This window comes from Schistocerca americana, chromosome 6 (genome assembly GCF_021461395.2).
Source record: "Schistocerca americana isolate TAMUIC-IGC-003095 chromosome 6, iqSchAmer2.1, whole genome shotgun sequence".
Lineage (NCBI taxonomy): Eukaryota > Metazoa > Arthropoda > Insecta > Orthoptera > Acrididae > Schistocerca > Schistocerca americana.
In genome coordinates, this window is record NC_060124.1 from 427853195 (window position 1) to 427875998 (window position 22804).

Below are 22804 nucleotides of genomic sequence, written 5' to 3' on the forward strand. Positions count from 1 at the left end.
GGTTGCAACCACGACTGAATTCTCTCTGTAACTAGTGCTCTATGAATCCTTTTTGGCTTTTCCTATTGCCCTCTTTATATTTAACGCTATACTGGCTTGCTGACCTCTATCAAGTTTAGCAATATCACAGATAATTTTAATTTGGCAATAGTATTTTTAACTAGTATACTATTAATTTTAGGCAGAAAATTAAATTTACACCCTTTATGTAACAGATTAGATGTGTCAACATTTACTTCTACATTAGTTAAATTTGTTATTCTGTCAGCAAAACATGGTAAGTTTCAATTTATCTACAGGGTGTTTCCTTAAGAGCGTGCAAAAAATGTAACAAGACATAGAGGATGCTCCACTGAACAATTTGAGGTATGGAACCAAGGTGCTGCACAAACCATCTTAAGGAGATAATAAGAATAAAATCATTTTGCTGTGTATTTTTTTATTTACATTACTAAACAGCAAATACAATCACTGACACAATGAGTGTACCATTTGTATTATATCTCACAAAATGTGTTGAAACTTACAGCCAATTAGGTGCTTGCCTTGTGGCATACAACCTCACTTTCAGCTGATGTTAACCATGGACGCATCCTCACAAAGTTCTGGGATGGTTCTCTCTCATAAGTAAGAGGATACATAGGAGAGGCCAATGTAATTTATGCCAAAGATGTTTACTCTGATTCATAGCATTACTCTCACCTCAAAAATTGTTCAAATAGCTCTAAGCACCATGGGACTTAACATCTGAGGTCATCAGTCCCCTAGACTTAAAACTACTTAAACCTAATTAACCTAAGGACATCACACATCCATGTCCAAGGCAGGATTCAAACCTGCGACCGTAGCAGCAGCACGGTTCCGGACTGAAGCGCCTAGAACCGCTCGGCCACAGCAGCTGGCTCTCCCCTCAAAAAGGAAGCATTGCTCACCATTTCTACTGTCCTTAAATAGTGCTGCTTTTTTTGTGGTTGCAAATTTTCTCTTCTAATCAACTGTATGGACCATTGCCTTCATCAATGGGATCTGTATTTGGTGAATTAACAAATTTCCATTTATTATCTCACTTCCACACAGAATTCTAAGGCAGATGCACTATGTCCCCTTCTCACAAGCCTCGAGCCTGAATTTGAACACCAAGAAACATTTTGTTTCCTGCTAGACAGGATAGTGGAACAGTCACTCAACGGATAAAGTCCTGGAAAGTTGCTACAGCATCTCAGCACAACCCGCTTCTTCAATGGGTCTTGCAATACGTCCAATAGGGTTGACTTCCCAAGCTCTTGGGTGCAGAGCCACCTGGCTTTCACTGTCCCCCCCCCCCATTCCCCCCCCCCCCCCCCCTCCCGCAAATCGGCAACAACTTCAGGTCCAGGGTCCAGGAAGGTGAGGTGCTCCTTATAGAACATTTCTAGGATGAAGCAATTGGTACAGCACTATGTCTATTGGCCTTCTAAGGATGATGATGTTGCACAGGTGGTGTGACAGTGTGCTAACTGTCAGACATACCAACTCAGCTGACCCTATGACTTATCTTAGAACATAGATTAAGGAAAGGCAAACTTACATTTCTAGCAATTGTAGACTTAGAGAAAGCTTTTGACAATGTTGACTGGAATACTCTCTTTCAAATTCTAAAGGTGGCAGAGGTAAAATTTAGGAAGCAAAAGGCTATTTACAATTTGTACAGAAACCAGATGGCAGTTATAAGAGTCGAGGGGCATGAAAGGGAAGCAGAGGTTGGGAAGGGAGTGAGACAGGGTTGTAGCCTATCCCCGATGTTATTCAATCTGTATATTGAGCAAGCCGTAAAGGAAACAAAAGAAAAATTCAGAGTAGGTATTAAAGTCCATGGAGAAGAAATAAAAACGTTGAGGTTCGCCGATGACATTGTAATTCTGTCAGAGACAGCAGAGGACTTGGAAGAGCAGTTGAACGGAATGGATAGTGTCTTGAAAGGAGGATATAAGATGAACATCAACAAAAGCAAAACGAGGATAATGGAATGAAGTCGAATTACGTCGGGTGATGCTGAGGGAATTAGATTACGAAATGAGACACTTAAAGTAGTAAAGGAGTTCTGCTATTTGGGGAGCAAAATAACTGATGAGGGTCGAAGTAGAGAGGATATAAAATGTAGACTGGCAATGGCAAGGAAAGCGTTTCTGAAGAAGAGAAATTTGTTAACATCGAGTATAGATTTAAGTGTCAGGAAGTCATTTCTGAAAGTACTTGTATGGAGTGTAGCCATGTATGGAAGTGAAACATGGACGATAAATAGTTCGTACAAGAAGAGAATAGAAGCTTTCGAAATGTGGTGCTACAGAAGAATGCTGAAGATTAGGTGGGTAGATCACATAACTAATGAGGAGGTATTGAATAGAATTGGGGAGGAGTTTGTGGCACAACTTGACTAGACGAAGGGATCGGTTGGTAGGAGATGTTCTGAGGCATCAAGGGATCACAAATTTAGCATTGGAAGGCAACATGGAGGGTAAAAATCGTAGAGGGAGACCAAGGGATGGATACACTAAGCAGATTCAGAAGGATGTAGGTTGCAATAAGTACTGGGAGATGAAGAATCTTGCACAGGATAGAGTAGCATGGAGAGCTGCATCAAACCAGTCTCAGGACTGAAGACAACAACAACAACAACAACCTTCCCTGTCCTTGCCATGGCCAGTGCCAACACAGCTGTGAGACAGTGTCTATGCCAAAATTGTGGGCCCTTTCTTGGGGTTCATGTGGTTAATCACTATGACCTCCTTCTCTCACTTCCCGTATGTAATCAGCCAACAGTAGCAGCCATGGTAAGAGTTTTGGTGCAGATCATCACAATAGAGCGTGCACCCTGCATGCTGGTGACTGATAAATAGTCTCCAACTCACAGAGGCCATTTTACAAAGTTTTTGCACCCACGATGGTTTTCAACATCTTCATTCTATCCTGCCTCAAACTGGCTGGCACAACGGTCGTTTTGCACCTTTAAGATGTAAATGCAGAAAGTTTTAGCAGCTCCTAAATCGACTTCTGGTCTAGACACCTCCTACATTCTTACAGGTGCACATCCGTCATTCGTTGAAGCCTGAGGCAGCTCTTTCATGCATGACCTCACAGGACCCTTCTCAATCTCTTGTGACAACCGAACACAAAGCACAAACAACCATGCTAATCTGTGTGGGTACACATGTTTTGGCAACCTCTGGGATGAATACAACAATCCGTAGCAGACCCACAGAAGTGAGTGACAGGTGGTGTTGTGAGCTACACTAAGTGGGATGCTGCACCGACACCACAATCAACTCCGGTTTTGGCATCCTTGGCAGTGGTCTCCATCTTTCAGGTGTCCACCTTTGCAGCTACAGCAAGGTTTCCTCCACTCCTGCGTCTTGGGGGAGGGCTGCCTGGCACTTCCTTCCCACAAGCTGTGGACAACTCACATATGTCAATTTGGCTTCACTGTTGGCTGAATCACTGACCAAGCCGCATCTTGCAGCAGGGATGGCTCATTCCCACACATCTCCAGGCCTATGCAAGATGCTACAGATCCAGTATCAGCAACCTTCTGCTGTGTTGTCCTCTGCACTGGTCATGTACATTCCAGCTCTACCCATTGGTTTGAGAGGGAAAGGAATTTAGTAACTCCACTACATGCTCAAAAAATGATACAATACACTGATATGTATAACATCACACATATCTGGTGAGGGTACCTACAGCTGGAACATGACCACTGTCATGGACTGATTGCATGGGTGTCCACAGAGGGCCAAATGAAAACCCACCCGACGGCTGCCTCTGTCTCATTATACTCTTGTTCAACTACCATTACAAGTGGACCCCAAAACCCCTGTATTTACCGTCTGTTTAGTGAAAGTTTTCACCACTTTGTGGGTGGATGGAACTTTACTTATGAAATACCTGACAACCAGCTACTTATACTATTCGGAGCACACTCTGTATAATTTATATTTTCATTGAACAACTTTCCTTCTACCACAGTTTCTACCTGAGCCATGGACAAATTTGTTATTTGCTTGTCGCAGAAGTAACAAAATGTGTGAAGATATACTTCAGCAGCATTGCTAAAAAATTACAACAGACGTTTCCAGACATAATTTTCACCCACCAAGGACAAGCCACAGCAAACAAACTCAATGATTTTCACCCACCAAGGACAAGCCACAGCAAACAAACTCAATGATGTTCATGCCAACAATTGAGAGAGAGGTGACACAAGTAGTACGAGAGAGATTAAAACATAAAAAAATAGACAGCTCTCAACGAAACTCCAGTTTGCGTCCTCAAAGAGTGCAAAAATACCAAAAGGAAGAAGTGTATGTCATAATTTTGAGACTACATTTGCTGCAGCAAAATCCAACAGCATGACAACAGCACAGTGCACTGGCCAGTCAGCTGGCTATGCCCTGACTATGCAGATACTCACTGCTACATCATTTAGCCCATGCATGACATATTGGTAATGTAGGGCCAACCTTTTCACCTCGGAGTAGCACTTTTGCAACCTACGTCCCCATTTATTTCCTGGATGTATTCCAGTCCCATTCTTCCTCCACAGTTTTTACCCTCTACTGCTCCCCGTACTACCATGGAAGTTATTCTCTGATGTCTTAACATATGTCATGGCTCAGTCATGGGTAAAGCACAGGGTTGACTTTGGTTTATTGATAGAATACTGGGGAAGTGCAATCAGACTACAAAGGAGCCTGCTTAGAAATCATTTGTGCGACCCATCCTAGAATACTGCTCAAGTGTGTGAGACCCATACCAAATATGACTAACGGGATATTGAACGTATACAGAGAAGGGCAGCACGAATGGACACAAATTTGTTTAATCCATGGGAGAGTGTCATAGAGATACTGAAGAAACTGAACTGGCAGGCTCTTGAAGACAGACGTAAACTATACCGAGAAAGTCTATTAATAAAGTTTCAAGAACTGGTTTTAAATGAGGACTCTAGGAATATACTACAATCCGCTACTTATCATTCACATAGGGATCGTGGGGATAAGATTAGAATAAGTACCGCATATACAGAGGCATTCAAACAATCATTCTTCCTGCACTCCACACATAAATGGAATGGGAAGAAACCCTAGTAATTGGTACAATGGGGTCACCATGTCCCTTCTTCTTGTCAGTGTTTTCCACATACTCCTTTCATTGCCTTTTCTGTGGAGAACTTTCATACTTCTAATCTTATCAGTCCACCTAATTTTCAACATTGTTCTGTAGCACCACATATCAAATGCTTTGATTCTCTTTTGTTCCCGTTTTCCCACTAACCATGATTCACTACCATTTTTTGCTCAAATGTACATTCTTAGAAATTCCTTTCTCAAATTAAGGAAAACGTTTGATATCAGCACACTTTTCTTGACTAGGAATGCTCTTTTTGCCAGTGCTATTCTCATTGCTTCCTCTATCACAGGTTATTCAACAACATGAGGTCCATCTTCATCACGTCTTTAGCACACTGGACAAGTCGGATATTGCTGTGAACAAGGACACATGCCAGAGTTCAGTGACATTCTTGGGACATTCAGTGACACACACAGGATCAGACCAATAGCATACAGAGAGCCGAACTCATTAAACAGACACCATGGCCTACCACATTCCAAGAACACAAAGGTTTCTGGAGATGATTAATTTTTACAGTCTACATATCCCACAAGCTGCACAGACTCCAGGTACCTTTAACCCAGGGGCGGGCAAACGTTGCACGCGGCTCATGAGCACACGGCGCTGCACGTGTGCTGCTCGCGTGCAATCGTCAAACGGGACAGTGAGGACAGCCGGCAGGTTGCGGCAGTGTAGTAAGCTGCGGACGTTGAAGCGAAGCGACCACTACGTAGAGAACGTTGTACTTCAAGAACCGGAAAATGCAGAGTGAATCAAGGAAACGGAGAAGTGGAGTTTTGCTATCTTTTAAAAAGGAATGGGAGAATCATTTTTTCCTTGTGCAAAAACATGAAAATTCGAAATGTATAATACGTGATAGTATTCTCGCTGGTCAGCGGAAGTTTAATACTGAACGCCATTATAATAAATTCCAATATGTTCCCGTAGTTAGTGCAATAAAAGAAGAATTTCTCAAGCGATTTGGGGATATATCACACTTATCCCAAGGTTTTGAATAGTTCTCGAGACAATGTGCTGTTTCTGTAGATGATATTCATCCCAGTTTGCAAATGGAATTAATAGATCTGCACTGTAGATTCTACAGCATAATTCTCGTCTGAGAGACAAGTTCCTTTTGGCAAGACGTGTAGTAGATTTTTATCACAACTTTCCACAGCAAGAGTTTCCTCGTCTCCATCGTGAAGCCGCGAAGATAATGTCAATGTTGGCTCGACATACAGTTGTGGGAAACTTTTTCTGTTATGAAAATTAATAAGTCTCGGTTAAGAGCAAACATCAGTAATTAAAATTTACATAACTGTTTGCATTCGTCTGTATGTAGAAATTTTGTTCCAGACATTAAATGTATTGTAAACTCCACCTGTGATAATTATATAAAACGTATCATAGGTAATAGGTACTCTTTCAAACCACAATTTCTTTCAAGCACTCCTACTAACTTTATTCCTTCATTCAATAAAACAGGCCAGGAAACAAAACACGTTACAGAGGAAGAAGCGGAGAGACGGTATGGTGGGGAGTGGAGAGAAGCGGGTGGCCAGTTTGCCCCTGTGTGCACGCAGAACACGTGTTAACTGCACACGTGCAAGTGCATCGCACACGTGCAGGATTCCAACCCGCCCCTGCTTTAACCAATGCTCTGAAAAGTAAAAATACTAAGGAAAAACAGTGTTTACAATGGGCAACAGAAATGCTACATGCATTCAAGCCAATCAAAGAATTCTTATAAAATGTCATCACCCTGACTCATCCTTCCCCCTGTCAGCTCTTTTATCCACTATGTCAGACTAGAGAGAGACAGAGAGAGAGAGAGAGAGAGAGAGAGAGAGAGAGAGAGAGAGAGAGCTGTTGGTGCAGTTTTGCAACACACTGTTAATGGACAATGTTCCCTGTGATTCTTTCATGTACACTGATTAAGGTGCAGAAATTACGGTCAGGTTGTGACAGTGAACTTTTTGTGCTATATGAAGCGGTGAAGTACTTTAAAAGGATGTCAAGGGACGTCAGTTTGCAACTTTGACTGACCATCACCCTTTAATTTACACGAGATGTAATCTGTATAGTAACTTTGTGTCCCATCATTTCAGTCACTTTGACTACACTGGACAGTTTACTATCGGTCTTCGTCACCCGAATGAGGTGGAAAATGTTGTTTTGGATTACCTGTCATGCACCTGCAGAGTTAAGAGTTCATTGACTGCTTTCAGGGAATTGGCTCACGAGTAGGAACAAGACCAACAGTTAACAGCATGATACTGACATGACACTGAATTTGGAATACATACAGGTCCCATAAAATAACTTACTTCTGCGATGCAATACCTAGCGGGACAAGTCACATCTTCTGGTCCCAGTCAAATTAAGCTTTCATCCCAGCACAAAATTAGTGGCTGAGCGCTAGGCGTTAAAGCTGATTGCAGGCAATGGACACGAACCTGTCCCACCTGCCAATGCAGCAAGATAATGTGCCATGCTTTTCTGCAACTGGTAAAATTTGATGTGACTAAAAGTGGACTACAAAATGTCCATCCGGACTTGGTTGGTCCACTACTTGAGTTGAATGGGTTCTAATATATTTTATCCGCTATTGCTGGATGATACAATGGTTGGAAGCTGTACCTTTATACGACATGACAGCCGAATCTACTGCTTTGGCCTCCGTGTACATGTGGATTGCTCGTTTTGGTTGCATGTCATAAATTACTACCAGCCACGGGCATCAGTTTGAGTTGCATCTATTCAAAGAAGTAAAATCTGCAGTGTGTAGGAGGAGGAGGAGGCGGCACACTCTGTGATGACATAGACCTGCAGAAAAGGTGAAGCACGCAAAATTGAGCTCCAAGAACAACATGTGTGTAACTTATTTTTTCCTTTTATTCTTGGTCTCTTGTCTAGGTTGTTTTGGATTGTCTGTGCTAATGCATATTTCTCAAGTCAGGTGTATGAAAAACCTACAAATGTATGGACAGAAATTATTGGTATTGTACTAACAGGACCTTACAAACTCCCAAACAGGTTGACAGATGCAGGTATTGTCAGTTAGTATCAAATGGGAACAGCAGCTGATCTTGCAGCCTTTTTTCCTAAACGTCTGAGAATACCTCACACAGACATTTAAAGGACACTGGATTGGCCAGGGAGGTCCAGTACGTTGACCAGCTCATTCCCTTGACCTTAATCGAACTGTGCTGTGGGAACACGTGAAATCTTTGGTGTATGCAAAATGTAAAAACACTAGAAGAGCATGTCACCAATGCCTGCCAGCCCATCTGTGACCAACCTGCAGTTTTTTATAGAGTGTTTAACACCCTAAGATGTTGGGACAGACACATGTGTTACTATGAATGGACATCATATTGAGCACCTCCTTTAGTGATGGCTCACAAGAGCAGTTTGTATGTCATACCAAGCAAATTAAATTAAAAGCTCTGCTATCGCAGTAAAAGAATAATGTGTTCTCACTTGTTTACTGCATTCTGTATGTTGTTCATAATAGCAGGGAGCTTCCAGTAGAAGAAATGTGTTTCACAGTAATGAACATGAACTAGTGTTCATATCTCTTATGGTAGGAATTTTAGAGCACATCTTTGCTGACACTTTTTTATTGTTTCGGTCTCTTTTACCACCTCTCAAAATATGGAATTCCTTTTTTTTACACCTTATATACCATCGGCAGTCAAACTGGTCCCTACCACACACTAGTGGGTGTTGCAGCTTTTGTGGTGGGCAGTAGGTGGTTTAACCCTGCACGTGGACTGACAGTTGACATGAATGTATTTTTTCCTTTCCTTTCAATCTCTTCAGACCCAGAATCACATGACCCAAGTACCTTCCTGCTATTAGCAATACTACATTACTACTTTGTTTCGCTTGGACTAGAGCAGCAGTGGTGGGATGGTCCTAAATTGAGGACTGCCAGTTCCAAATTGCAGCAGCGTTCAATAGCACTTGCATTGTTGCCTTTAGGAGACACAGTAAAAGGGAAGCCTTATTATAGTTTGTTCTCAAGAGAATTCCTATTCTTGCAGGGTCAAGAACATTTAAAAAAAAATAAAAAAATAAAAAAAAATAAAAATAAAAAAAATAAAAAAAATCTGACCTGAAGTATTTGGCAGATAATTATTATTATATGCTGTAACTCACTGTAGCTCTCCTCTGTAAATTTTGTAAAATAAAGTTACTTCCATATCTTATAAATCACCTTTACTGAGGTACAGGTGAGCAGTTACAAAATTTTATTACTAATAGAGATACAGAAGCAGGTGGTAGGTAATGAAGGTTGACTACCCTCTGCATACAGTACTACTGTGCTGGATCTTGGGTATGATAATGCATTTGCTATGCTGTTCATAGTAATTTAGTGAATTTCGCTACGCAAACTAATAAAAATGCCACTTGGTGAAAAATGTAACAGCTCTAGGTAACATCATTTATAATTTGTTTTAATGAGATGTGTTTCTTTGTTTTTCTGTGAAAACTGCATTATGTTTCCCAGTTCTCCATTACTGTGCGATCAGCTAGCATTTACATTAAGGAAGGACACATGATAAAATACTGACAGTCACCCCCTGACTAGCTTTTCACAGAACACTGTGAATTACACATGCTGAACACTTAAATTTGTTATTGTTAGACAAATGCAAGAGTCTGTAACTGTAAAAAACAAATCAAAAAATGTATCACCAATACGGAGATTCCAGAGATTTCTATAAGTACTTCCTCAATATGTGAAGCATTATGTCTTAACACGTTTGCTGCAAAGGAGCTCTAATAACAAATATTTCTTGATGATTTCTGTGTGGTAAGTGGGCAATAATGTATTTGTTATTGCTTACAGTATTTGGGCATATATAAAATTGCAATAGTTGTCATTAACTTCCTTATTGTGGCGTGACATGTTCATTAACTGAAAACATCCTGTGAATTCTATTAGTGTGACATAACAATTACAAAAATTAATACTTACTTTACAGTAGTACAAAAGTAGATATGGAACTGGTGTCAAAGGTAAAACATCATAAATTATTAATTTGCAATATCCAGCTAAAATCATTTTACACATATTTGATCTCATTTTTAGTTGGTCATCACCAGACGTTTCATTAAACGAATCTGAAACACAGACAATAAAAACACATCATACATGGAACATAACAACAGAAATTGCTGAGCTGTTCAGAGATGCAGTCACTGACAAGTGATAATAAAACTGTTACAAGCACTACATAATGTACAATCAACAGCTTTTGAATGCCACAGCAAAGTGACTCGTGATACATTATGACAGTCATTTAAAGAAATAAGTCATCCATATTCATGATGTCTAATGATTTTTAAAAAATGATTTGTAGTTGTTGTGCAATGATGACTGTAAAATTTTTCAGAACTTCTCAGTGTGTTTATAAAGTAATCATGGTTATTATAATTTTAGTAATTATGTTTACTGCACTTTTAACTTGTTCTTGTATAACAAGGTATAACTATAAATGGTGTCTCAGTACTGCCTATAAACTAATTTCAAATTTTTCATTATTTTTTATTTTATTTTCATCTATTTAACTTTTTGTATAAATAGGCACTTACCATTCTTTCTCAAGTATGTGAGTATTCTGTATAACAAATCAGGGATTTCTACATTGTACATTTTGAGTCAAACGTCAAATAAATTACATTGGCATTTGCAATAACATATGGGATTACAGAATAACAGATCTCTATTCTGATAGGATTTAGAATTTCATAGCAGATGGAACTCAACATGCAGTTAAACTGTCAGATGTATATGCAACTTCAGTCTTGCCTCAAGGTGTTGTTGTATCGCAGTTATTTTTCACAAGAACCATTAAAAAATCACAGGATAATGTTGGTAGAAGTGTGAAGCTGTTTGTGTAAGGTGTTCTGTGTTGTCAACACAGAAAAGTAGCCATACACACTGTATGGCGGCTTGTGAACTGAAGCAAAAAATGAAAGTTTCGTCAGATACTGAGATTTGCAAATTTCAGCACTTGCTTCAAAACGTGGGTTAATACTATGTGTACTTCTGAATTTCCAGTATCAATCAGAATGGTGAAAAAAAGCTCAAAGGGTTAATTCGTATGCCAAAACTTTATTTCTAGTGTCTGTGTTTACCTTGTCGAGGTATAATTCATTTGTGTGTGGTACACTGTGAAGCATTTTTCCACTGGAATATTGTACATATTTGTTAAACTATGGAACATGCTGTTAAGATTTGTTCAGAAATCTAAACAAGTCTCAGTCCAGTTGACCAGATTTGCCGATGGGGAGAAGAGTGCTGTATCTTGTTTTGCATGGCAAAGACCATGGTTCATGTGTGTATTCAGTAGAATGATGTCATAAGGAGTATACACAATTCAGCTCAATAACCAGGTGCCATGCCACATGAACAGATATCCAGTACATAAAAAGACAGGAAATGCAGGGAAAATGATGTCATGATTTCCCAATGATTATGCCCAGCATCTCCAGCCTGTTATGACTGAGAGGCCAGGGGTGCTGGCTAATTTAGATGCTCAGTTATACAGTAAACACAAGCCACTAGTTGCGAGAAGAGGTGCGCATCCACTCTTAGTTCTAAACGAACATCAAGCTGCCTCTGTCAGACTTTGCTGCCATTAACTGCAGGCCACTTCCTGAGCTGAGTCTGAGTGCTGTGGACTCGGCACCTTTGCACTGTTGTGGGACATCTAGCTGTCCAGCCATTATTGCCTTGTGTAGGTGAACTCACTTTTCATCACCCTGAGCTTGTGTATACTGTTGCTGTCCACCTCCCAGTGTAGGAACACACGTCTGTCATAAGCCATGCTGGAGGCCATGGTTTGACCCTGCCTCTTCCTGTACACGCTGCACGGAGCAGAGGGACCAGGTCAGACCATTTGCTGTCTGGCTACTGTGAGTGACATGGCGTAATCACTGAGTCAACTTCTGCCACTGCCATGCTGAGAGCAGCACCTTGCTGTAAGCTGCCAGTGCCAAGAAAAGACACCATATGCTGTACTTCTGATAGCATATTGCTGACGCCCGCATGATTCTCCAACCATGGTTGCCTATCATGGAGGCTGTTTACTACCTCCCCAATGCTGAAGCCACTACCATAAACACTAAGGAATAAAAGACTTATTCAGTGTTTCCGTGATGGGCCACTGTCTAACACCTGCCACCACACCACTGCAGCTTCACCTGGGGAAATGAACTTCCCTGAGTCCTAGCATATCACAGTGAGCTTCACCTGCCACCATAGGGGCCATACAACCAAGCCTCTACACTACAGAAGTACACAACAACCTTTGTTATCCAGACTAGGTAGAACTGGATGTAAGCCAGATTACTGAAAATCCAGAAAATCTGGAAATAATCGAATTAATGCAAAAACTCTAATATACTCTACATCATTACAAACCTTTCATTTTGGTACTAATGAGAAACACTCTTTTGGCACTTACACTCTGTATTTGCTGTATCCAGCTCGTCTTTATTTACTGAAATTGTGTGAAGTTTCTTTTGTTTCAAAGTTATGTGGCATTTGAGAGCACCACAATTGTGTAGGTGGTCACTAACATCAATTCAGCTTGAGTTGTTTGCTGCTAACACTCTAGGTAAACCTTTAGTTTCTTCAGCTGCATTGTTCCCTCCACATGAGGCATGGCCTTTACAAATGTCTGCTTGTGTCTGTGTATGTGCGGATGGATATGTGTGTGTGTGTGTGCCAGTGTATACCTGTTGTTTTTTCCCCCTAAGAGTCTTTCCGCTCCCGGGATTGGAATGACTCCTTACCCTCTCCCTTAAAACCCACATCCTTTCGTCTTTCCCTCGCCTTCCCTCTTTCCTGATGAAGCAACCGTTTGTTGTGAAAGCTTGAATTTTGTGTGTATGTTTGTGTTTGTTTGTGTGTCTGTCGACCTGCCAGCGCTTTTGTTTGGTAAGTCTCATCATCTTTGTTTTTAGATATATTTTTCCCACGTGGAATGTTTCCCACTATATATATATATATATATATATATATATATATATATATATATATATATATATATATATATATATATATATATATATATAAAAGAAACAAAGATGATGTGACTTACCAAATGAAAGTGCTGGCAGGTCGACAGACACACAAACAAACACAAACATACACACAAAATTCAAGCTTTCACAACAAATGGTTGCTTCATCAGGAAAGAGGGAAGGCGAGGGAAAGACGAAAGGATGTGGGTTTTAAGGGAGAGGGTAAGGAGTCATTCCAATCCCGGGAGCGGAAAGACTCTTAGGGGGAAAAAACAACAGGTATACACTGGCACACACACACACACACATATCCATCCGCACATACACAGACACAAGCAGACATTTGTAAAGGCCATGCCTCATGTGGAGGGAACAATGCAGCTGAAGAAACTAAAGGTTTACCTAGAGTGTTAGCAGCAAACAACTCAAGCTGAATTGATGTTAGTGACCACCTACACAATTGTGGTGCTCTCAAATGCCACATAACTTTGAAACAAAAGAAACTTCACACAATTTCAGTAAATAAAGACGAGTTGGATACAGCAAATACAGAGTGTAAGTGCCAAAAGAGTGCTTCTCATTAGTACCAAAATGAAAGGTTTGTAATGATGTAGAGTATATTAGAGTTTTTGCATTAATTCGATTATTTCCAGATTTTCTGGATTTTCAGTAATCTGGCTTACATCCAGTTCTACCTAGTCTGGATAACAAAGGTTGTTGTGTACTTCTGTAGTGTAGAGGCTTGGTTGTATGGCCCCTATGGTGGCAGGTGAAGCTCACTGTGATATGCTAGGACTCAGGGAAGTTCATTTCCCCAGGTGAAGCTGCAGTGGTGTGGTGGCAGGTGTTAGACAGTGGCCCATCATAGAAACACTGAATAAGTCTTTTATTCCTTAGTGTTTATGGTAGTGGCTTCAGCATTGGGGAGGTAGTAAACAGCCTCCATGATAGGCAACCATGGTTGGAGAATCATGCGGGCGTCAGCAATAGGCTATCAGAAGTACAGCATATGGTGTCTTTTCTTGGCACTGGCAGCTTACAGCAAGGTGCTGCTCTCAGCATGGCAGTGGCAGAAGTTGACTCAGTGATTACGCCATGTCACTCACAGTAGCCAGACAGCAAATGGTCTGACCTGGTCCCTCTGCTCCGTGCAGCGTGTACAGGAAGAGGCAGGGTCAAACCATGGCCTCCAGCATGGCTTATGACAGACGTGTGTTCCTACACTGGGAGGTGGACAGCAACAGAATACACAAGCTCAGGGTGATGAAAAGTGAGTTCACCTACACAAGGCAATAATGGCTGGACAGCTAGATGTCCCACAACAGTGCAAAGGTGCCGAGTCCACATCCTTTTAAACAACCATTTCGGCTAGTTCTAATAACTTTCGCTTTATTTCCATTTCCGTTTTTCCCACATCACTGATAATTTTTAGCCGCTTCCCACAGGTTTTAACGTCATTATTTCTTCGTCTGACAATTGTTAGCCTCATTTTCACAATCTGCCACCACAAAACCACTCCTTTTAATATATTACACGCAGTTTTTTCGAAATTTTCCCGAATTTCTTCGTCCTCTAACGTGTTTTGGCGGCAACACAACCACCTAACCTTTGTGCACATCGTTGTCTACCAACCCAAGTCCAACATAGCCCAGCTGTAACCAACACCTTTTCGCCTTTTTTCACACCAGATCTCCAGTTACTTTCCAGTCCACCTTTATCCCTCCCCATATATTTTTATTTTTATTTTCATTTTCATTTCAGCCTCATGTTACACTTTCCACCTTCTAATACCATGTCACCCTCACAACACCCCCACAATGACCCCATTAAGTTTTATTTACATTCCCTCCGCAAACATGCCTTCGCCCTAGCCAGATTACGCTCCCATATTCTATTTTCTCAGGCTTGTCTGACATTTGGCATTACCCCCAAAGGCCTCACACTTAAAGTTCCCATCTCCGGCTGCAACCCTTCTTTCCATCAGTCCCTATACCAGTTCCAAACTGAACAATCCATTGCCCTCACCCACCTAATCCTTCACCTACACATCAACTCAGCCAATGAACACACCCGTCAACTCCTATCCTAATAAAAGTCCTTAATCTTTCCTCTCCCACATCCACACCGGCTGTTCAGAGCATCCTCCTACAGGCCAACCGTAAATTAGAACAGCATGCCACCCTCCACCTCAAAAAACTATCCAATCTCCTGGTTTCCCACCTCCGGAAAGGCAACTCACTCACCCTTCACAAACTTTCCGGCAAACCTCAACCTCCTCTCATTGCACACAAACCCAGTCTCTCACATCTACTCAATCTCCCACTTCCAGCTCCACTCCCTCCAAAACCTCAAAATTCCAATCAACACAATCTGGAACCACAACATCCTAATTCAGTAGTTAACCTTTCCTCCAAACCTCTCTCCCAATCCGAAACCTCTGTCCTATCCAAAGGCCTCACCTTCAGCCCCACTCCCAGATTCAACCAAACAGCCCTTGTCAAAGATTTACTGTCCTACACTCGTACTCTCTGCTGGAAATATCACTTTGCCACGAAGAAAAATGATCCTAATCCTACTCCTAATGATCCAACTCCCCAAGACACCATCCAAATTGAACCCTGCCTGGAACAGTTCCGTCCTCCGTCGCAGCGGGACCCACCTCCTCTTCCTCAAAATCACCCTCTCCAAACCTTCCAGGAATTTCTGACTTCCAGCCTTGCATCTCAATCCTTCTTAAAAAACCTTAATCCTACTCCCAACATCACAACTGCTGAAGCCCGGGCTATCCGTGATCTGAAGGCTGACCGATCCATCGTCATTCTTCCGGCGGACAAGGGTTCCACGACCGTGGTACTTGATCGCCGGAAATATGTGGCTGAGGGACCGTGTCAGCCTTCAGACAACACCACATACAAAGTTTGCCAAGGTAACCCCATTCCCGATGTCCAGGCGGAGCTTCAAGGAATCCTCAGAACCTTAGGCCCCCTACAAAACCTTTCACCTGACTCCATCAACCTCCTGACCCCACCGACACCCCGCACCCCTACCTTCTACCTTCTTCCTAAAATCCACAAACCCAATCATCCCGGCCGCCCCATTGTAGCTGGTTACCAAGCCCCCACAGAACGTATCTCTGCCTACGTAGATCAACAACTTCAACCCATTACATGCAGTCTCCCATCCTTCATCAAAGACACCAACCACTTTCTCGAACGCCTGGAATCCTTACCCAATGTGTTACCCCCGGAAACCATCCTTGTAACCATTGATGCCACTTCCTTATACACAAATATTCCGCACGTCCAGGGCCTCGCTGTGATGGAGCATCTCCTTTCACGCCGATCACCTGCCACCCTACCTAAAACCTCTTTCCTCATCACCTTAGCCAGCTTCATCCTGACCCACAACTTCTTCACTTTTGAAGGCCAGACATACCAACAATTAAAGGGAACAGCCATGGGTACCAGGATGGCCCCCTCGTACGCCAACCTATTCATGGGTCACTTAGAGGAAGCCTTCTTGGTTACCCAGGCCTGCCAACCCAAAGTTTGATACAGATTTATTGATGACATCTTCATGATCTGGACTCACAGTGAAGAAGAACTCCAGAATTTCCTCTCCAACCTCAACTCCTTTGGTTCCATCAGATTCACCTGGTCCTACTCCAAATCCCATGCCACTTTCCTTGACGTTGACCTCCACCTGTCCAATGGCCAGCTTCACACGTCCGTCCACATCAAACCCACCAACAAGCAACAGTACCTCCATTATGACAGCTGCCACCCATTCCACATCAAACGGTCCCTTCCCTACAGCCTAGGTCTTCGTGGCAAACGAATCTGCTCCAGTCCGGAATCCCTGAACCATTACACCAACAACCTGACAACAGCTTTCACATCCCGCAACTACCCTTCCGACCTGGTACAGAAGCAAATAACCAGAGCCACTTCCTCATCCCCTCAAACCCAGAATCCCCCACAGAAGAGCCACAAAAGTGCCCCACTTGTGACAGGATACTTTCCGGGACTGGACCAGACTCTCAATGTGGCTCTCCAGCAGGGATACGACTTCCTCAAATCCTGCCCTGAAATGAGATCCATCCTTCATGAAATCCTCCCAACTCCACCACGAGTGTCTTTCCGCCGTCCACCTAACCTTCGTAACCTCCTAGTTCATCCCTATGAAATCCCCAAACCACCTTCCCTACCCTCTGGCTCCTATCCTTCTAACCGCCCCCGGTGTAAAACCTGTCCCATGCACCCTCCTACCACCACCTACTCCAGTCCTGTAACCCGGAAGGTGTACACGATCAAAGGCAGAGCCACATGTGAAAGCACCCACGTGATTTACCAACTGACCTGCCTACACTGTGATGCATTCTATGTGGGAATGACCAGCAACAAACTGTCCATTCGCATGAATGGACACAGGCAGACAGTGTTTGTTGGTAATGAGGATCACCCTGTGGCTAAACATGCCTTGGTGCACGGCCAGCACATCTTGGCACAGTGTTACACCGTCCGGGTTATCTGGATACTTCCCACCAACACCAACCTATCCGAACTCCGGAGATGGGAACTTGCTCTTCAATATATCCTCTCTTCCCGTTACCCACCAGGCCTCAATCTCCGCTAATTTCAAGTTGCCGCCACTCACACCTCACCTGTCATTCAACATCATCTTTGCCTCTGCACTTCCGCCTCGACTGACATCTCTGCCCAAACTCTTTGTCTTTAAATATGTCTGACTGTGTCTGCATATGTGTGGATGGATATGTGTGTGTGTGCGAGTGTATACCCGTCCTTTTTTCCCCCAAGGTAAGTCTTTCCGCTCCTGGGATTGGAATGACTCCTTACCCTCTCCCTTAAAACCCACTTCCTTTCGTCTTTCCCTCTCCTTCCCTCTTTCCTGATGAGGCAACAGTTTGTTGCGAAAGCTTGAATTTTGTGTGTATGTATGTGTCTGTTTGCGTTTCTATCGACCTGCCAGCGCTTTCGTATGGTAAGTCACATCATCTTTGTTTTTATATATACACAGATGATGTGACTTACCGAACGAAAGTGCTGGCAGGTCGAAAGACACAGAAACAAACACAAACATACACATGAAATTCAAGCTTTCGCAACAAACTGTTGCCTCATCAGGAAAGAGGGAAGGAGAGGGAAAGACGAAAGGATGTGGGTTTTAAGGGAGAGGGTAAGGAGTCATTCCAATCCCGGGAGCAGAAAGACTTACCTTAGGGGGAAATAAGGGGTATACACTCGCACACACACACACACACACACACACACACACACACACACATATCCATCCGCAAATACACAGACACAAGCTTGTGTCTGTGTGCTTGTGTCTGTGTATGTGCGGATGGATATGTGTGTGTGTGCAAGTGTATACCCCTTCTTTCCCCCTAAGGTAAGTCTTTCCACTCCCGGGATTGGTATGACTCCTTACCCTCTCCCTTAAAACCCATATCCTTTCGTCTTTCCCTCTCCTTCCCTCTTTCCTGATGAGGCAACAGTTTGTTGCGAAAGCTTGAATTTCATGTGTATGTTTGTGTGTCTATCGACCTGCCAGCACTTTAGTTCGGTATATTTAAGATCAGAACCAGAGAGTAGTTTCAGCTGGTTTTTGATGACGAGTATGGAGTTTGTTTAGTGACTTGAGTCCTTTGCTACAATTACTAAAAGTGGGATACCAGTTTATCTGAACTATCTAAAAAAAATCAATTATTTAATGTGGTAATTAATATCAAACATTTGAAACCACCTGCACTAGTCAAAATTATTCAAATTAAGACACCATTGTGCTATAACAAAACCTTGCATAACATAAACATCTTGCAGCTTTCAAGTAATACACATAAAATATCATCCACAAACCACAAGCAGTCACCCTGATGATATCTGTCTTTAATATAATTGAAATATTGGTAGGTTTATTAAGTGTGACATCCTCACATACCCAGAAGAATATTATTGGGAACAGTATTTTTATTTTAGGTTTGTAACTAACTTGGCAACAAATTGCTCAGTGTTTCTTTGGACTTGAAAGTGATTGATTACTCAATTATAATTCAAAAAGAAGAACAGGCTAACACTCACCTAATTACAAATGTACTTTCAAGTACTGGGCACATCCCCACTTTGTCATTTCCACACAAACATAAACAAAACCTTTTTTTGGCATAAAATCACCTCTTTCTAATGAAACAAAAATAAAGAATATAGGAAATTACAATATTTGGCAATATGACATCAGAGTAAGGACACACTTGATAAAAAATTCCTATAGCATGTCTACATTTCAATTATGACTAGAATACCCATAAATGACTGTTGTAATTCAGTAGAATCAATAACAAGTAACTTCTCTGCAGCAATTGTAATGTGGTCTCAGTGTAGTGTACTTTGCTCATTCAGAAATCATTTAAGCACAAAGGGGGGGAAAAAAAGAGAAGAAGAAAGGCTGAAAATTTGTTGTGATTGATTTTTCCCCATGTTTGATCTCATTTATCATGAAAACAATGAATAACTTTGTCTTGAAATTTTAAGAGTGAGAAGAGCACAAAAACTTGTGCACCTAATACAAGAGTGTCACTTACATCACTATTAGTTGCAACATTAAATAGTCTGTAATTTGGTCAAAACTGCAACAGAACTTTCACGAAATTTTGAAAGGCTTCTAAAACCTTAAATTTGTTCGTATCTGGAGCTTAAATTTTGTACAACTAAATTCTATTCGATGTGGTACATTTGTACAAAATTACATTGACACTGGAGATGGTTAGATGGGGATGATTCCTAAAATTGGTCCACTTCAAATAATCCAACCAGCAATAGAGACAATATTAAGAATTGAGGGTAGCAATTACATCTCATACGAGAGATTTTCTAGCTGTCTGCTGATGTTGCCTATAACAGGTCAACAGACATTTATATTCACCTCATACTGTCTCAGGAGATTTAATTTCTCATAATACAAATAAAAGAAAAAGGAAGTATTTGACACTTCTTTCTAAAATTTCTGATTTTACTCAGAATTATAACAAGTTCCGATAAGTACTTATACTACCATTCTAAATGCACTACAAATTGAGTTTTTAATGACTTCAGCATCATAAGCACGAGTAGTAAATGACCATTTGTATTTTCATAACCTGTAGTCTGCCTATTATTGGCCAACATACATCATTATGACATCAAGGAGAAGTCAGACATGCTAATGCATGTAATGGCAGAATAATTGTAGTGCTACTGATCCAACTTGAATATAATCAAGACAACGTCTTTCACTGCAGCCTCTCAACATAAAATGCCAACTTCGATACATCACTAACAGCACAGTCCAGATAAAAGTTAAAAATAAAGCAACGAAACATGTATGCATACCCTCATCTGCCAACAATCTCTCCTGAATAAGGCGGTTGATGTCAGACTGGAGTTGACTGTCAGGTGCACAAGTAAGTACAGCAAATCCATGAGCCCTTGTAGCTTTTGCCCCAAATGCATGTAGGAAATCACACAGAATTAAAAAAATCTGCAAGGAAGAAAGATAAAAAATGCAACAAACAAAATAAAATTGTGTTGACAAACAAATGCAAATAACCACAAAATGAAGCAACAATAATTTAAACAGTGCATATTCACATTATGTCTCATCTTCTTGTTATTTATAATGTTAAAATACTGTTTTTTGACAAATGACATAAACAATGCATAACTGGAAGAAATATTATTGAAAATAATATCTATTATCAGAACGAAATTTTCACTCTGCAGCGGAGTGTGTGCTGATATGAAACTTCCTGGCAGATTAAAACCGTGTGCTGGACCGAGTCTTGGTCTGCCACATAGTTTTAACCTGCCAGGAAGTTTCATATCTATTATGTCTGTAACAGTTCACTAGTTATTTGTGATAAAAACTTAACAATTTACAAAGCTATAAGAAAAACAATATTCTCACTTCAGACTTAATTTTCTTTCAGCCTATACACATTATGGGAATTAATCACCAGAAACACACAAAACTACTGTAATGACCCAGCCTATTTCATGTTGCTATGTTTCAGGATGGGCGAGAGGAATGGTGAGGGACTCATGTCAGCTAAGCACAATTGTGTTTACTCATTGTCCCCATAACGTGCATTGGGGTGCGATAGCCAATGCTGGACATCCTGATGCCAAGCAGCAATACCATGGTCACTCCCCAGAGGCAGACAGGACTGTGGCCGATGATGTCTAGGTGGCTGTGACTTTGCCAGCCAGATCATAGAAAGCTTGTAGTCCATCGGTTGAGGTCACTCAGAGGGTGGAGATTGGCTGGACCCAGCTCCCGGCATCAATGAAACTTCTCCAAGTCCTGCACCAGCCATGCCACAGGTATGGTGCAACTCATGCCAAATCTTGATGAGTTAATCAGCAGCAGGTGGTCAGCTGATCATCATCACTAAGAGTAGGTCATGGTTTCTGTAGAACTCAATAGCTGTCATTTTCTCTGGTTCAGGATGCAGACAGAATGGTGGCATGACTGAATGCTTTGAGCCCCTAGCTCGATTATTTATATCCTTATAGCTAAGCTTCTCACATAATCCTATTGGAGGAGGATGAGTGAGTTTGCTTCCTATTACTTGTCCTGTTATCTTTTCCTAACTTGCTCTACTCTGAGCATGGGCTGCTAGGCAAGGCTAAATTTGCAATTTTTGAGTTTATTGGCAGAACCAAGTGCCCGAGTTACAGAATATTACTCCACCCTTGGTCACAGTGTGTTAGCTATTCCATGAGCGTGACCATTGATTGGTATCACAAACCTGTGTATGCTGGAAATGATTTGTCATAATGTCAACAATACTGTCCACTGACTTAGCTGACTAGCACAGCGAATTTACAATTCACATGCCAAAATTTTCCAGGGCACAGCACTATGTACAGTTGTTCAGAAAATATGTAAAAATATGTGACAGTTAACAGAATAGCAGGATGCAAAAAAATTGGTCTGCAATAAACTTTTGAAGACATCCATTCATCCCTATAACATATTGCGTGCAAGGATTCATAAAAAGTTTAGAAGAAATGTGTGTGTGTGTGTGTGTGTGTGTGTGTGTGTGTGTGCTGAATCAGTATAAGCTACCAAACTAGACTGTGGAAAAATACTACCAGAAAGTATGCTATGTCCTAAAAAAGTTGTTAGCAGCACAGCTGTTATCAGTCCATAGGGCAATCCAAAGTAGATATCCAGTAGACAGCAGCCATGTTCCAGAAGTGTATCATGGAAAGGACACAAAGAATTTTGGGTGCGGTGGTCCCAGCCATGGCTTATTGGCTTATAAAGGCAATATACCCCCATATGGTGGGACTTGGTGAGCCATCATAAGAGCTTTCTATCATCAGTTCCTGGGCCCTCCAGTTTCTTTGGTTTAATTGTATTGATAGAATCTGAGGCAGAATCATCATTACTCTCAGGGCAATATACAAGAAAGACAGTGAATACAGTACCAAGGAACCTGTAATTCCAATCTTGTAAACCAGGGGGCCACATGCCCATGGCCAAGTATGGTGTTATTCCCCTGTTTCTATTAACAGAGACTCTCATTTCTTCCCCCAGGCCAATCGTA

General features: G+C 41.6%; 1 protein-coding gene across 1 annotated transcript in view; it reads right to left on the bottom strand.

Annotated features, from left to right (window-relative positions):
• Positions 1-22804, bottom strand: part of LOC124620186 (cohesin subunit SA-1-like) — a 184353-nt gene that overhangs the window by 10504 nt on the left and 151045 nt on the right. The window contains exons 8-9 of the mRNA XM_047146856.1: positions 20583-20730; positions 10136-10281 (exon numbers count right to left, since the gene is read on the bottom strand). Coding sequence (XP_047002812.1) covers positions 10136-10281; positions 20583-20730 — 294 coding nt within the window. The remainder of the gene's footprint in view (positions 1-10135; positions 10282-20582; positions 20731-22804) is intronic.